Raw genomic sequence first — 15,758 nt, 5'->3', positions numbered from 1 at the left:
TTATTGGGCCTAAAAACGATATATCAAGGCCTGTTACGCTTGGTAAAGTATACAGGCGAAATGTTCAACGCCACACTTCACCGTCTCAACCGCTTCTACCGAGAAATATTCAAACTGAAATAACCGAAAAAGACCAAACTTCAGATGGCGGCAATCCAGTACGACATTCGCTGCGCGCTTCTCCTGAATCATCACGCATCGTCGTTATCATCACCATCACCATCGTCATCCACGTCATCGCCGTCGTTATCCACCATTCGGTCCCTCAGCCCCACCCTCCTCGGCTCGCGCGCCTCCGGGGCGCGTCGAGTCCTCTCGCTGTCGACCTCGTGCTGGACGACGTCGTTCCGGCTCAGAGCCTTCTCCACCGACCCAGGAGAGGCCGCCGCAGTCAAACTTCCGGAGAAGCCGTCGATATGCACGGCCGATGAGCTCCACTACGTGTCCGTGCCGAACTCCGATTGGAAGCTCGCGCTCTGGCGATACCACCCGTGCCCCAAGGTACTAAATTTGCTTTTTAAAAAGGAATTTATTTCTGTTCAATTTTAAAATTATGATTTAAATGAATCAATTTTTAGGAATTAATACTTATAATTTACGAGAAATTGAGGTTGAGTGAGTGTTTAATGAAACAGGCGCCTCAGAGGAAACATCCATTGCTGCTATTGTCAGGAGTGGGGACCAACGCCATTGGATATGATCTCTCTCCTGAGGTAACATTACATTTGCATGAAATAATTGTTATTAATCTCTCAATTAATCGTTTAATTAATGTATCTAATTAAAAAAAAAAAAAATCAATTTTCTTGTTCTTGTTAAAATGTTGTTAATTTGTAGCCAGATGATAGAGAAAAATTGTAATGAATCTCAAATTTACGACTTTATTCTTAATTTTTGCAAAAGAACACTAGAAGGAGTGAGTTTTCAATGTCAATGTGTGCATTTGACTTGGTTTATTTGTGATTGCTGATGGAATGTGGCATATCTGCAGTCTTCGTTTGCGCGTTACATGTCTAGGCAAGGATTCGAGACCTGGGTTCTCGAAGTTCGTGGTGCTGGACTGAGCGTGCAAGAATCGGATCAAAAGGAAATTCAGCAATCTGCCCATGAAAGGTCTGAAGAGATGGAAGCTGTTTCTGAGAGTGCAACTGATGCAGCTTTTCCTGCTGCCTCAGCACCTGAGACTCCTGCTCAGGAAGCAAAAGATGAAAATTCAGCTTCTAAGAGTGCAACTGATGCAGCTTTTCCTGCAGAAAAGCAGTCAAATGGTTTTCCTGTTGCCTCGGCACCTGAGACTCCTGCTCGAGAAGAAAAACATGAGAATTCTTCTTCTAAGAGTGCCACTAATGGAGCATTTTCTGCAGAAAAGCAGTCTGGTGCCCCAGCAACTGAGGTTCCTGCTCAAGGAGTGATTTCAGCTTTCAGTGGAGACGTTACAAATATAGTAACTGTAGGGGATGAATCAAAATCAGTGACAAAGTTGACAGAAACTTTTACGCAGCTGTCAGAAAGAATTTCTGGCTTTCTCAGTGAAGGTCAATCGACGATCATGGCTGCTAAGTTGCTTGACCAAATTTCAAAACTGTTCGCTGGTTCTGCATTATCCGAGCGTATTAATGAGATAAGCTATAAGATTTCAGGCCTGTTAGAGACAAGACAAAACTCAAGTATTGCTAGCCAGATCAAGGACCTCAGTCAAAGGCTTGTAAATATCATTGAAGAGGGTCAGCGATCAGTTTCACCTCCATTGTTTGACTTGCAAGAGCGTTTAAATTCTACGCTGGAAGATTTCCAGAAACAACTTGAATTGATGGTGAAATATGATTGGGACTTTGACCATTACTTGGAAGAGGATGTACCTGCTGTGGTGAGGTGACAATTTTTATTGATGGAAGGCTATCATATGATTGCCCTTTTTGAATTTAGTCTTTAGAAGAAGCACAATTTGGATTACACATAGTACCTCTTATATTATATTGAATCAAATAGTTTTCCTTCCTTTTACATGATGAATTTATAGTTTTCAATATTAATTTACAGATGGACTATATAATGGCAGAAAGTAAGCCAAAGGATGGGAAGTTGTTGGCTATTGGACACTCGATGGGTGGTATATTGCTTTACGCAATGCTTTCACGATGTGGTGAGATTCCCTTTTTTCCCCATGCATTTCCTTTTCTTTATTTGCCTTTTGGGTGGAATTCGCTGCTCTATGTATTATTGTTGATACTTGATTGGTTGAATACCGGTTATTCACGTGCTGTTTTCCTACCCCTCACGCGGTGTTCTAATGTGTTATTTTCTTTCCCCAGTACAATTGAGTCCGGTTGAGTGTTATGAATTTTTTTTCTTAAGAACTTGCTTAAATACTGATAGCAGATTTGATTGAATGCATCCAGTTTTGGTTCCTTGATATGCTTTGGTACCATTTTCATTTCGTAAAACTTTGTAAGAAACGCTCCAGCATATGAGTCTGATACCTTTATTTATTTCATCTTTAAGGTTCTGAAGGAAGAGAGTCCCAATTAGCAGCTGTTGTAACATTAGCGTCATCACTTGATTACACATCTTCAAAGTCAACTCTCAAACTGCTCACACCCCTTGTAAGTGGATGCAGAGTTGCGGTAGATCATCTCTAAATTAATTACAATGAATGTATGATTGTTAGTGTAGCTTAAACATTGTTAAGGAACTAATGTTAAGGAACTTGTCATGCAGGCTGATCCCGCCCAGGCTCTCAATGTGCCAGCTATTCCTTTAGGAAGTCTACTGGCAGCAACGTATCCTCTCTCAAACCGTCCTCCTTATGTTTTCTCTTGGCTCAATAACTTGATTTCAGCAGAGGACATGATGCATCCAGAGTTGTTGAAAAAGCTTGTTTTGAATAACTTTTGTAAGCATTCCTACCGACACGATATACTTTGTCAATTTCATTCGAGAAATTCAACAAGTCAATCATGATGGGTGGTTATTTAAAAAGTTGTTGCTAGAGCCACTCTTCATGGATGTCTCTAACTGATTCATCAAGAAGTCAACCATTAGTTATTCTGTGCTTTTTTCAAATGACAGGCACCATACCCGCAAAACTTCTTTTGCAGTTAACAACAGCTTTTCGGAAGGGTGGATTACGTGACAGGAGCGGTGCCTATTTGTATAAGGATCATATAAACAAAAGTAGTGTCCCTATTTTGGCACTTGCCGGAGACCAGGATCTAATTTGCCCACCTGAAGCGGTTGAAGGTAAAATCTCAGCATAGATGGCTTATATTTTCTCTAAAGTTTCTGTGATTCGCGCTTATGATACTTTGGTGAACCAGAAACCGTGAAGCTGATTCCACAGCACCTGGTTACATATAAACTCTTCGGACAGCCCGGTGGTCCACACTACGCTCATTATGATTTGGTCGGAGGAAAATTGGTACGAAGTTTTCTTCTCTCTCCCTCCCTCTCTTATGGTACCATAATGTGACGTTCTCAATTGATATATATATATATATATATATATATATATATATATATGTTTCTGAACTACAGGCAGTGGAGCAGGTCCATCCATGTATAGTCGAATTTCTTTGTCGGCACGACTCAACGTGATTACCAAAACCATGAAACTTAATCCCTTCAATTTGTTACGGGAGTAAGGTTGATTTCACAAGCAGCTTGAAAGGTTTTTAGGTTTTTATACAACAAAACACAGTTCATCACCTTCAACATTTTGTCAGCAAGGAGTAAAGTAGTGAATACGAAAAATTATTGTATGATACTGGAATATAGTTACGTGGTGCAACCAAGTTATGGATTGCAAACCCACGTGGCCGTATATCAATCTCTTGTTTTCTTAGATTCTTCAGTATGAGTACCATCGAAAGTGTTTTATTTCATAATTTTCATTAGTGTCTTTCTCATCACGTGACCTTCCGCAGTTTCAGTAGCATCTTTTATCAATAAATTTCATGGGGCGGTGGAAAAACAAGTAAGGAGTTGAGAATCTTATTATCTGAAAGCTTCATGTCTTGTATTTTAGAGGGCATGCCGGAGTGGGTTGTAGGGCATTGGTGTTCCCTCGAAAAGTAACAATCGTGGAATTTAACAGAAGTTGGCCAACAAATAGAACTAAAGCTTTAGAACTCGTTTGGAAGCGTTTTTAAAATGGCTGCAAACGCTTTTGATGAAAATGTTTTTAAAACCAATCTTTAGTAAAAATGCAAGTAAATTTTGGAAAAACACTTAAAAGTGCTCCCTGGATGACACATAAACTAGTGTTTCTTGCAAAAAATACTTCAAGTGCTTTCAGAACTTAGAAATATTTTTTTCTAAAAGTGCTTTCAGTCATACAAAGATTGGAGTGGAATTGATTTTCTTATAACTTTTAATTGACTGTTTTATTGTATACATGCAGCAATTTTGTAGTAGATTTCAGATGCAGCCAATAACAAGAGAGTTTCGATAATACCATGGTGTCGAAATGAACACGTATACATGCATGTTTTTTAATTCGTTATAAGTTCGTCGAACCAGCTAATGAATCGATCTTCTGCGTCCGATTTCTGTTGAATTCCGACCTGAAATTTCAAACCCTTAATCTGTAGCAAGCTTGGGTTGCAGAATCTAACCAATGCTGTCAGAATCACAGAGACCATCCCTTGTCGTTGGGGTGTTTTGTTCCTAACTTGTACCTGCACGTTTTGTAGCAGCACAAGTAGATAAGCAAACACAAAACTGAATGATTGGTAATGGAAGCAGACTCTCAGTCTTCCATGTTACAATGTCTACTCACTACTGCTTCCGGTATAAATATGTGAGTATACATACATATACATATATACATACATGTATAGATACATACATATATATATATATATATATATATGGTAGCAGATGTTGTAATGACTAAGTTGTGAGTCAGATTTAATGGATCCAAATGCATCAAGCTTTCTGGTCAGTCCTTCAACCTTCCAGTCAGTTTACTACGAAGCCAAAGAGAATGATGCCATCATTGATCTTGGTCTTAGCCTCAGAGCTCTGCAGCCTGAAACTTACCATCCATCTGCACATTGTACGTTCCTTCTTCCTCCCTTTTTCTTCTTCGATCTCTTCTACGAGAGATATTTTAAACTACTAATCTGCAGAAAACGGAATTCGAACTTGGTTCAAGACAGGCCAACTGGCCAAACTCACATGTGTCTGTTTTCTTTTTGTACATTGCATCTACTTTTGTAGTGGTGAGCTTGGAGGGATATGATGGTCTGATAGATTGGCCCCAGGCTAACCTGAACTTGAAGAACACTAGCATTCTAAACGCGAGAAATGTCGCGGAAGATTGCGACGAAGAAGCAGAGGGAGTGCAAAGCAAGGAGAGGAGGGCTTATGTGAAGGTTAACATGGATGGGCTTGTTATTGGCAGGAAAGTCTGTATTCCTGATCACAGTGGTTACTCGAGTCTTGCCTTTCAGCTGGAAGACATGTTTGGTAAGTAGGAGGAAAAGATAATCTAAGAAAGTGAGGATCTTTACGCTCACAAATTAATAAGTGGTGCATTGATGTTTCAGGTAGACAATCTGCATCTGGGTTAAGGTTATCTCAGGATGCGTCCGAGTTTTTGCTTTTTTACAAGGACAGAGGTGACAATTGGCGAACTGTCGGTGATGTTCCATGGAAGTATGTTCTTTATCCTTTACTTAGACCTTGTTCGTAACCATTTTGGCTTTTGCTTTAGTTTTATTTCCAACAAAAAAAAAATGATAACAAAAAACTAAAAATGAAATGGTTATCAAATAACTGCTTGAATTTTGATTGGATTTTCCAATTTATTAAAGACTATATTGTTGAAGTTTGTTTTGAATTGTGACAGGGAATTTGTAGAATGTGTGACGCGAATGAGGATTGCAAGAAAAAATCAAGCTTTTCTTTCACCTCCTTTGAAATTTAACTAATTTTTCGTTTTCCGCATTGTTTCATATGTTCTTAGAGATAATTTAACGTTGGAAGTTGAAACACCATTTCGACTACGAAATAGTGTACCAACAATAGCATGTTTGTATGCACAAGAAATCGTAAGATAGGCTTCAAGCTAAACTTTTAATAACGCTTAGCCCTCTAACTAATTATTTATTTCTTTATACATGTCTTTTGCATCACGTGAAAAATATCTAATTACACATAAAATACCGCCGATATTACTGACACGAAGACGAAAAACATTATGGTGTTTGTTTAGTGCAGTGACTTGTGAGTGAGAAAATCACAATCTACAAAGGACACCGAAAGATCAGTGACAGAATGCAGAGTTAGACAGACCAAATACATTCCGAGTCTCCGACAAAGAAACTCAGCTTTTAAGTCAATAGAACAGAATACGTAGATTAATTACTAATTACTTGACTGATCAAAAGGACAGCTGGAATCTTGTCGAAGATTGACTAACTAAATAGTTTGGTGGAGCCCACTCCCCCTTTATTCGCGCTAAATGGTGGGTAAATAGATAATCAACTGTCTTAATCTTACTGTTTTACAATGTGATGAAATCATGAAAACAGACAGTTCAGAACACTTTCCAGCCAGTTGATAACAAAAGACACTTTATATTCTACCTTAAATGTTTTAGTCCAAGTTGTGATAAACAAGAATCGTTAAATACATTCGCTCTAACCAATGTAGCTTATCCAACGTTTGTTGCTAACATACCAATGTATAAATTCAATGGCGATTATCGTTCATATTCTGAAGGGGAAAGGCGAACCCGTTTCGTTTAATGATTCAAAGATTATATCTGTGGAGATAAGAGGCAGTAAGGAACAAGAAACAAATCAGCAACTTCATTAACCTACAAGAACAAGAAGATACAAAAAGGTCTGAAATAAGAGCATGAAGACATCAGCGTTCACAAATATACTAGTTAAGGGCCAATTCATGCACAGTTAACAATGCTCTTTCAGCGGATCTACCTCAACCTAGCTCTATCAAATGACAGTAGGAAAATCAGAAATCTTACTGTCGAAACGCCTACGCTAAATACACAAATGCACGATCACTAAGATTGAACTAACTCAAACATCAAGCTTCACAAGTGGATTGAATTTGCCGCCTATCATATCTCAGACAGCAGACGTGGCCAACCTGTCTAAAGCATCGGATATGTGCCTCATTATCGGTCTCCTTTCAGGGCTGCTGTGAACGCAAGCCATTGCGATCTTCAGAACCGCGATAATCTCTTCTTCCTTATCCACATCTTGCATCAAATTTGGATCTAAAACATCTAAAAGAGGCTTCTTCTCTTCAATGTTGAGCTGAATCCAATGAACCAGGTCCATTTCTGAGGAACCCACTTGGACTATTGGCAATCTTCCGGTAATCATTTCGAGTAAGAGTACCCCGTACGAATACACATCCCACTTCTGTGATGGTTTCACCACTTTCAGAGCTTCTGGGGCCTGATAACAAGATCCCATATTGCTGGACAAACTAACCAGAGAAGCTTCAGTTGGCACTGCACTCGTTTGTTGCCTTTCTTGTGATATTTCTGTGGGGATTCGGTTGGATTGCAGTGTCGGGGACCCTCCAGCGATATTTGCAAGGCGTCCAAGTCCGAAATCAGAAATGTGGGGTTCCATGTTCTGTCCAAGCAGTATGTTATTTGGCTTCAAATCTCCATGGACATATTTCTTGGGGCTAAACTCATGAAGATAGACCAAGCCTTTTGCAATTCCTTTCATGATATTCAACCGAACAGACCATGATAGCGGTGTGAATGATACCACTCCTGGCTTTCCTAATGACAGAACAAAACAATCAAATCAACAAAAACACCACATTTATAATTTTATTCGCAAATCTGAGTAAATACACCTACCATTAGCAAGAGAATATAAAAACCACTAACAAGAGTATGAGTAACCAAAATAGACAAGGAAAAATGGTAAGCTCACCGTGAATGGCGGTGGCAAGGCTGCCATTAGGAATATAGTCATATATGAGCAGCTTTTCATCAACAGACCAGTAATAAGCCCTCAGAGTAACGACATTAGGATGCCTTAGCTTTCCAATTGCTTCGACTTCCGTCTGAAATTCCTTGAATCTCTGGGAGCCCCCTTCGCCCAATCTTCTCACTGCTACCGTGATTCCTTCTTCAAGTACAACTTTGTAAACAATTCCAATTCCACTTTTTCCAAGAACAAAAGCAGACGCCTTAAGAAGCTCGTCCAGATCAAATGCCACTTGTGTATCCAATGCCACTAGATCATAGTGCTCCATATTCTCCGATAAAGTCTCCGATTCATCTTTCCTGAAGCACAAGCACTCTTTCCTTCGCTTACCTCCCTTGTCATAACCATTTTCATCCTTAACCTTACTACGTACCCAAAACCTCGAATAACAATATGAGAAAAGCAGCCCAACAAGGCAAATGCCAATTACATCACTCACTATAATTGCAACGACAGCTCTTTTACTCAACCCTCTAGCTTTCCCACTCTTTCCAGCATTATAATCAGAATCCTGAGGGTGGGAGTTATCTGGCAGATACGGAATCGAGGATGGTGGACTAGCACCGGAAACTTCAGAAGAACACGGGTTCTTCAATGGAGGGCCACAAAGATTAGGATTCCCAATAAAAGCAGTTGGTCCTCTGTTCATCAGAGCACCATTGTGCGGTATCGGACCACTCAAATTGTTGTAAGTAAGATCAATGTAAACCTTCTCAGGAAGATTTCCAAGGCTTGCCGGGATTGCACCCGAAAACAGATTATGAGACAAATCAACAGTGCCTTGCAAGCTAGACAGATTTCCCATATCACTAGGAATCGAGCCACTGAACTTATTGAAAGAAAGATCAAGTTTTTCCAGAGAAACAAAACCACTTCCAAACCCTTCTGGTAGAAAGCCAGTGAAATTATTCTGACTAAGATCGATGGTTCTGAGCCTCTTGCATTGTATAATCGACGAGGGCAACGACCCATTAAACAAATTTTCTGATAAATCTAGGGATTGAAGGTATTTGAGCTTACCAATTACATTTGGGACAGACCCAGATAAGGAATTTCCATAAAGCACCAAACTTTGGAGCCCCAGAGCTTGGAAAAGCTCAAGGGGCAAGCTTCCGTACAACATATTGTTCCTTAAATTGACATGGCGGAGCTCGGAGAGGGCTCCCATGGCGGAAGGAAGAGACCCAGAAAGTTTCTTCTTTGGAATGCTGAGGGAGACAACCCTTTGGTCCTTGCATGTAATCCCATTCCATGTGCAGGGGTTGGAATCAGAGGAGTTCCAGTTGCTTAGAGACCCTTCTGGGTCTTCTGCAATGGAATGCTTGAACGACAAAAGGGCATAGCCTTCGTCGTTCAAAGAATCCACCAGGCAATGAGAGTTGCAGAGCAGCAGAAATACCAAAACTAAATTATAAAACATTTCCAGCAGAAAATTGCAGAGTCAAAGTTCAAGGGGATTACCTTTACTTTCTCTGCAGCCGAAACCAAGTGAAGGGTTTTGGAGAAAGCAGAGAGAGACAATGGAAGTGGAGTGAAAGGAAGTGTGAAAGCCTTGACAGTGATGGAGAATGGTAGAGGCTCAGCAAGCACGGACCTTGGGACTATAGAGAACCCAAAAGAAAATGGCAAAAGAGTAGGTTGGCGTGGGAATCCATACGATACTGTCACTCAAATCCCTTAAATTCAACTTATCGCGATATTTTGTTGGACACCAATCATCGTGCTTTTGTTCAAGAAACATTGCGTTGATTATTTTTATGAGACTCATGACTTTACCTAACCTTAAGGATGTTTGTTTGGCCTTATTACTCCTCATTAGACTAAACTAGATTAAAGATTAGTGTAGTCTGTTGTTTGTTAGTTGGAGAGACTAATTTTAATGGGATAAGGGTGGACTTGCCCCGACTAAATCCATCGCTAAATGGTCTTAGTAAGGCATTTCGAAAATCAGCGAACTGCTAATACCGTTGCTCGCACCCTCATCTTGCTTGATTGCGTCCCTATACTACTCGTCTTGTCCTCTTCTTGCTCGATGCATCCTCGTTCGGCTCGACTTCTCATTTGAGAACGCAAAGAAAACCCCTAGACGGCCCAACGTCGTCATCGCCCATGCATACATTGTTCACTTTCTTGTTCGTCTCTCTCTCATCCCTTAACTTGATCATCATCTTCATTTTTGTGTCTAATTACTTGTTATTCGAATTGGGTTATGGGTTCTAGTTATTATGGATTCTAGTTATTTTTCTTCTAGTTATTTTGGATTTTGGATTTTGTTAATTTGGATGAAATTTCGTTAATTTATGGGATTAAAATATGAAACTTGGAGTGGATTATGGGTTATTTGCAATTTCCCCTGGCTATGTAGAGATCCGTAGCCATAAATGGGGATTCTGGATTTTGTTAATTGGATGAAGTTTCGTTAATTTTTAGATTAAAATTTGAAACTTGGAGTGAATTGGTACGTAGGGATTTGTAGCCAAAAATGGGGATTGCAATGAAAGGCAGAGAACCTCTATTTCTTCCTTGCACTCCAAAGCAAGACAAGAATTGGGAATGTAAAGGATAAGTGGCTCAGAGTCAACTGTTATATTTTCTGGAATTGTTTCTTTGTTTTCTCAATTTCGTTTCCAATAATTGCTTATGTTTAGCTTTGCTCCTCGATTTATTTTTATTTTTATTGCGGATCTGCTACTTTTTGTTGGATTGAAGCAAATAATGTTAATATTTTGTTATATATCATGGGTTTTTTTTATTATTAATTATTCTGCTTCTTAGTTCGACACTGCACCAAACGCTTCACTAAGATAGTCCAGTTTAGTCTAGTCTAAGCTAGTCGAGCTTAATCTCTGCAGTTAGTCCAATCCGAAACAATCCGGTGCAACAAACGCATCCTTAGTGTTTTGCACAATGTTTTATAAAATTGACATATAAATTAATTTTAAACTGTGAAGTAACAAATAGTTTATGAATAGTCTATTTTTAAAAGAATCTCGTTAGCATTTGTCAATTTATATTAAGAAAATGGAGTACTGTTTAGAATCCAAACTATATTGATTTGAGGAGAAAAGTTTTAATTAATATAGTAATCAACTATTTGCTAATAAGTAGTATAGGAGTAGGATTATTAAACTTACGTTCTTTAATTAAAACATTTGATCTAACCGTTTATGACAGTCTATAAAATATGGCCATTCCTAAAGCATCTCTTATAAATAAAACACGGCTTTCCATGCTAAGGTTGGTTTCAACCCTACAATGGTTCCACACTCACACTGATATTGGTTTCACACTTGTGAGAAGTTTCTTATACATGAATGAATTTTTGTGTACAAACAATCGCATGTAACGTTTTTCATATAAGTGGAATCACCGGTGAGTATAAATAATATCAAACTACAAAACGTTTAATTTTTATAGTTCAAACACTTCAGCCGTCAATCAAACACTAAAATTTCTCATAAACACGAGGTGGTCAGTCTATCAAACTAAATATTTCCTCACAAACACACTGACATTTTAGTATGAAGCGAAGAGAGGCGCGGCCCCAACAAGTGCATTAGAGTGATGATTGTTCCACGCAGGTTTCAAACCGTTAATGGGGACAAAATATGATTACGGTCACTGACTCACTGGTCACTATCTGCTCCGATGATGACCTTATTAAAGTCATTGGAAATATGGCCAAAAGTCTCTTGCTGACGTGGCATTGAATGAAAAAAGAGACAGTTGTAAATATCGCGAGAAAATGATATAGAAGATGGCGATAAATTGACATGTGAACACTTCAGAACACTTGAGGCTACTGAGAGGGAGTCTAGAGAGTAGCCGTTTGTCAGCGGTGAGGCCCACTCTATAAAGCTCCCTACTTTACAGAGACTGGAGAGTAAATAATTTATTTTTGGAGGGCTTGAATGCAAATAGAGAATTCAGAAAAGAACGACACCGTTTTGGGTGCAAGAAAATAGGGTCCACCTGAAGTACCATGACGGGGACCAGAAGAAGATGCTGGAGATACTTGCTGGATGCAAGAAAACAGGGTCCACTTTTCGTGTGGGTGGCCGTAATGTAGATGGCGTTTTCAAGGTGAAATTTGTAGATGGAAAGCAAACATGGGAGGACGCGGTCAAAGTGACAGTATTTTATACCTATCATGCGGTTTCGTGTGTTTATGCCTTTTAACGTAGCGTTATGTGATTGGTTAAAAATATCGTCGTCATGTTGCGTGTAATTTGTTCTCGTGGTTTTGAGGCATCTGGTGAGTTTGATGGATCGCTAGCTCATGGCAACATGTCAGCCACTGGAATCAAAAAGAGCCTAGATAAGACAACTACTTGCGTTCGGAAAAAAAAATATGATCATGGTAATCAAATTCATCTGTAAGACTAATACAAGGGCAACTTATTTTATCTTCGAAACAAACAATTCAATCAAAACCAAGTAATAAAAAGTAAAAATCCAATAAAAATTTACTCTTTCCTACTCCCCCGGCCAATTTGTTTATTTCTAACTTGTATTCTGCTACTGTCTCAGCGGCCATAAGTGTGGTTCTTGGAAGCTGAGTTTCAGTCGTGTGCCGGGTGGCGGTTGCTGATCAAGCACCGCAGCCGGCACTTGCAGCGGCGCAATTAGAACCGTAAGTATCGTGACCGGTGGTGGCGGCTTTGTCTTTGGGCACGCCATCTGCACAGGAGAAGATGATGGCTGAGATAACAACAAAGGTGGCCAGGGCTGCCCACAACATCACAAAAACTGCTGCACTGCCGCCGCCTAAGCCACTCCCTCCACCTCCGAGCTCTTTCCAGTCCATCGCCATATGACTTGATAAATTGCAAGCTCCTACCTTCTCTCTTAGAAATGGCTGATAAGCTGACGAACTGACTAGTAGTCTAATTTTATCGAAAGGGTGTTTTATTTCTTTCCAATTGCTCTCATACATAGTGATTGGTGGCCCATTACCCTTCTCCACGTTGGAGTGGTGTGCGTGTGTGTATATACAGACGCACGTTAAAATGGCTAAATTAAAAATATGGTCAACCCAAAGTGTAGAAGCATCCGAAGTTTTAGTGAAATTATGGACCGCGAAGTTTGAGGGAGATCGAACTCGGATGCAGAGAGACGGACACATTATACCGTCAACTGGTCGAACTCTGGGATGCCGGCTTTCTTCAAAAAAAAAATGAGAATAGCAAGAAAGGGAAGGCCTAGAGATTAAGGAAGACTTAGTGGTCTCCAACTCTCCTTTGTTTTATATAAGATATATACATGTATATCTTTTTTCGTATCTATATGTATACATACTTTTCTTGCTATACATACTAAATAGTTTAGTGGAGATTAATTTTGCATAAATTAAGATGATCAATCTTTAAGAATCTGGCATTGATGGGTAACTAACCATAACCTGTAAACAGCTAATCACACCAAATTAAACTAATCTAAATAGACCTAACAGATTGCTGACTCATGTATATATCATCTTTAACATCAAACCGTTGAGTCTGTTGACTCCAGAGGGTACTTATTAAGATGAGCAAGCTAGCTGAGACTGACTGATGATCTTCTACATTATTTTCCTTTGTTCTTCTGTGCCTTGAACCGTTTGTTTAAACTTTTTAAGACTACTACTGAATCAACGCTGCTGCTTTTCAAATTTTAGGCAGACCGAGCTTCGATGCTGGACGACGCGATTAAATATATCAGATATCTCCTCACATCAATCTGCCTCTTTCTTTTCAGTTAAACTTTTAATTGCCTTAATAAAATGTTACTTGTTATGTACATGGTCAGACGACGTCCATGGGTGGATGAGCTGTATACTAAATTTCAAGTATAATAATATAATTGATTAAAAGAATTTAAAAAAAAATTCTAACTAATTGTATTGTGACATTTTGTGTATCTAAACGTATCATCGGCATACTGAAAAATTTTCTTATAATCTTCAGTTCTTGACATCTTTTGGATCCAAAAAATTCTTTGAACATTGACCAAATGAAATTAGTACCTCTGCTGAACAGATTGCAAATATACGATTTTTTGGTGTTGAGTTGAGCTAATCATCATTACAACGCCATTGTAAAAGTAAAAAAATTTGCTTCGGAAAATAAAAATTAGGGAAGGTCGATTATGATCAATGTAAAATGGAGTATAATATTATTTCAACGGGAATATAATTGTTTACCACCTTATTTATCATCATCATAGAAGTTTAAATTCAAAATTTGTCCAATAAATAGACACAAATCTCAAAAATTAAACTCATCCAACAATAATAATTATGATGATAAACGCAGTAGAAGAGTATGGTATTCAATGTTTGATAACTTTTATGGAGATCTCCGACTAATTGTACTAATCACCGTCCCTGGCCACTCTTGTATAAATAGCCAAGAGATCTAACGAGCTGCACCTTCACTGCACCAACATTTATATAGTTGACTACATTGCTTCAACTCAAGTTTGAAGATGATGAGATCAATGTCCTACTACAACCTTGGAATATTGTGTGTTGTAGTTTTTGATGTTGTGGTCGGGGGAACCTAGGTGGGTGAGGCAGCGGTGACTTGTAACCCAGTGGAGCTACCCCCCGTGCGCCGCTGCAATCATGTCCTCGAACTCTCCCACCGCCGTGTGTTGCAAAAAACTCAAGGAGCAGAGCCCTTGCCTCTGCCAGTTTGTGAAGAACTCCAACCTCCAGAGGCTTGTCAACTCCCCAAACGCCAAGAAGGTCGCCGACGCTTGTGGTTCTCCATTCTCCACATGCTAATCTCTTTGATTAAGCCTGATTAGCCTTTAATCTCAGCTACCACTTTCTTATTTATCATCTTAATTATCAGCTGCTAATAGCTAATAGTAGTGGCGTTTGTGCTTGTGGGAGATGGATTTGTCATGAATTTCAAAGTTGTTTGTGAAGAAGCCTTGAACTTGAAGGTATATTAATCAAGCTTTTTACTACATTTATTTTATTTGAACATCATTCCATTTCCACTGTGATGATTTAAAATGGAGTTTTACATACTCCAGCTCATTGAGCTCAAGAAACTTGATCTAATTTTCTTAAAAAAAAACAGAAACTTTATCGATCCGTTGCTAAAGAAAGCATTCAGATTGATTCACTGATTCGTTGATAAAAAAAGTATAAAATTCAATCCATATGAATAGCACTATTGATTCTTTTTAGTACTGCATCTTCATTTGTAGATGAGAAGTTTTATGTTTGATTCTCGTCAATAAAGAATTCGTATCAAATTATTATAGCTAATTCATTGTGAGGTTTAGCCAATTTTCCCTTCGTTCATGTAAATAATATCGTATGTATTTAAAAAAGAAAAAAAAGCACTATTGATAAATGTGAAGTAAGCTAGTTGGCAAAACAGCATATCCATGCTTTTGTACTCGAGTTTGAAACTTCCAATTTTCTTTTCACAGTATATCACACGAGAGAGAGATGATAAATTTTTAAATCCCAATTGTTTGAATGAAATTTTTTTAGTATGTGATCGATATTTGATAATTATATCATTCATATTTGATCGATGTGTTGTTAGATATTTGTCATTGATTAGTTTATCAATTGAAATTCGGTTTCTGATTGTCAAAAACAACAGTCCCCTAGAGTTACTTCACTGATTACAATTTTTTATTGGGTGCTCTTGCCTGATCCAAAGAACCAAAGGTTCTAAAATGCATTAATCGGGTAGCGGACATGGACCTTACCTAGACGGGTCTAGGCATTACGTTTATGGATTAATCGGGACGGTGGCCAGCCACAACGTT

General features: G+C 38.8%; 3 protein-coding genes across 3 annotated transcripts; 2 read left to right on the top strand and 1 right to left on the bottom strand.

Moving 5' to 3' along the window:
• Window positions 1-2: 2 nt before the first annotated feature.
• On the top strand, window positions 3-3,905 carry LOC137737714 (uncharacterized). Its single transcript, XM_068477260.1, has 9 exons — window positions 3-501; window positions 636-713; window positions 992-1,867; window positions 2,041-2,143; window positions 2,503-2,603; window positions 2,719-2,893; window positions 3,070-3,240; window positions 3,318-3,418; window positions 3,535-3,905. Exons 1-9 carry the CDS (start codon window positions 145-147, stop codon window positions 3,592-3,594), a joined length of 2,022 nt encoding a protein of 673 aa, XP_068333361.1. The 5' UTR covers window positions 3-144; the 3' UTR covers window positions 3,595-3,905.
• Window positions 3,906-4,907: 1,002 nt separating this feature from the next.
• Window positions 4,908-6,064, top strand: LOC137736503 (auxin-responsive protein IAA32). The gene is made up of 4 exons (XM_068475765.1): window positions 4,908-5,056; window positions 5,221-5,469; window positions 5,550-5,658; window positions 5,852-6,064. Exons 1-4 carry the CDS (start codon window positions 4,912-4,914, stop codon window positions 5,931-5,933), a joined length of 585 nt encoding a protein of 194 aa, XP_068331866.1. The 5' UTR covers window positions 4,908-4,911; the 3' UTR covers window positions 5,934-6,064.
• A 737-nt stretch (window positions 6,065-6,801) lies between these two features.
• LOC137737619 (receptor protein kinase-like protein ZAR1) lies at window positions 6,802-9,558 on the bottom strand. Its single transcript, XM_068477154.1, has 2 exons — window positions 7,926-9,558; window positions 6,802-7,768 (listed from the first exon to the last, which is right to left on the bottom strand). Exons 1-2 carry the CDS (start codon window positions 9,400-9,402, stop codon window positions 7,095-7,097), a joined length of 2,151 nt encoding a protein of 716 aa, XP_068333255.1. The 5' UTR covers window positions 9,403-9,558; the 3' UTR covers window positions 6,802-7,094.
• Between the last annotated feature and the right edge of the window lie 6,200 nt (window positions 9,559-15,758).

This window comes from Pyrus communis, chromosome 6 (genome assembly GCF_963583255.1).
Source record: "Pyrus communis chromosome 6, drPyrComm1.1, whole genome shotgun sequence".
Lineage (NCBI taxonomy): Eukaryota > Viridiplantae > Streptophyta > Magnoliopsida > Rosales > Rosaceae > Pyrus > Pyrus communis.
The sequence above is the reverse complement of the archived record's forward strand: the minus strand, read 5'-3'. Positions and strand labels throughout refer to the sequence as shown.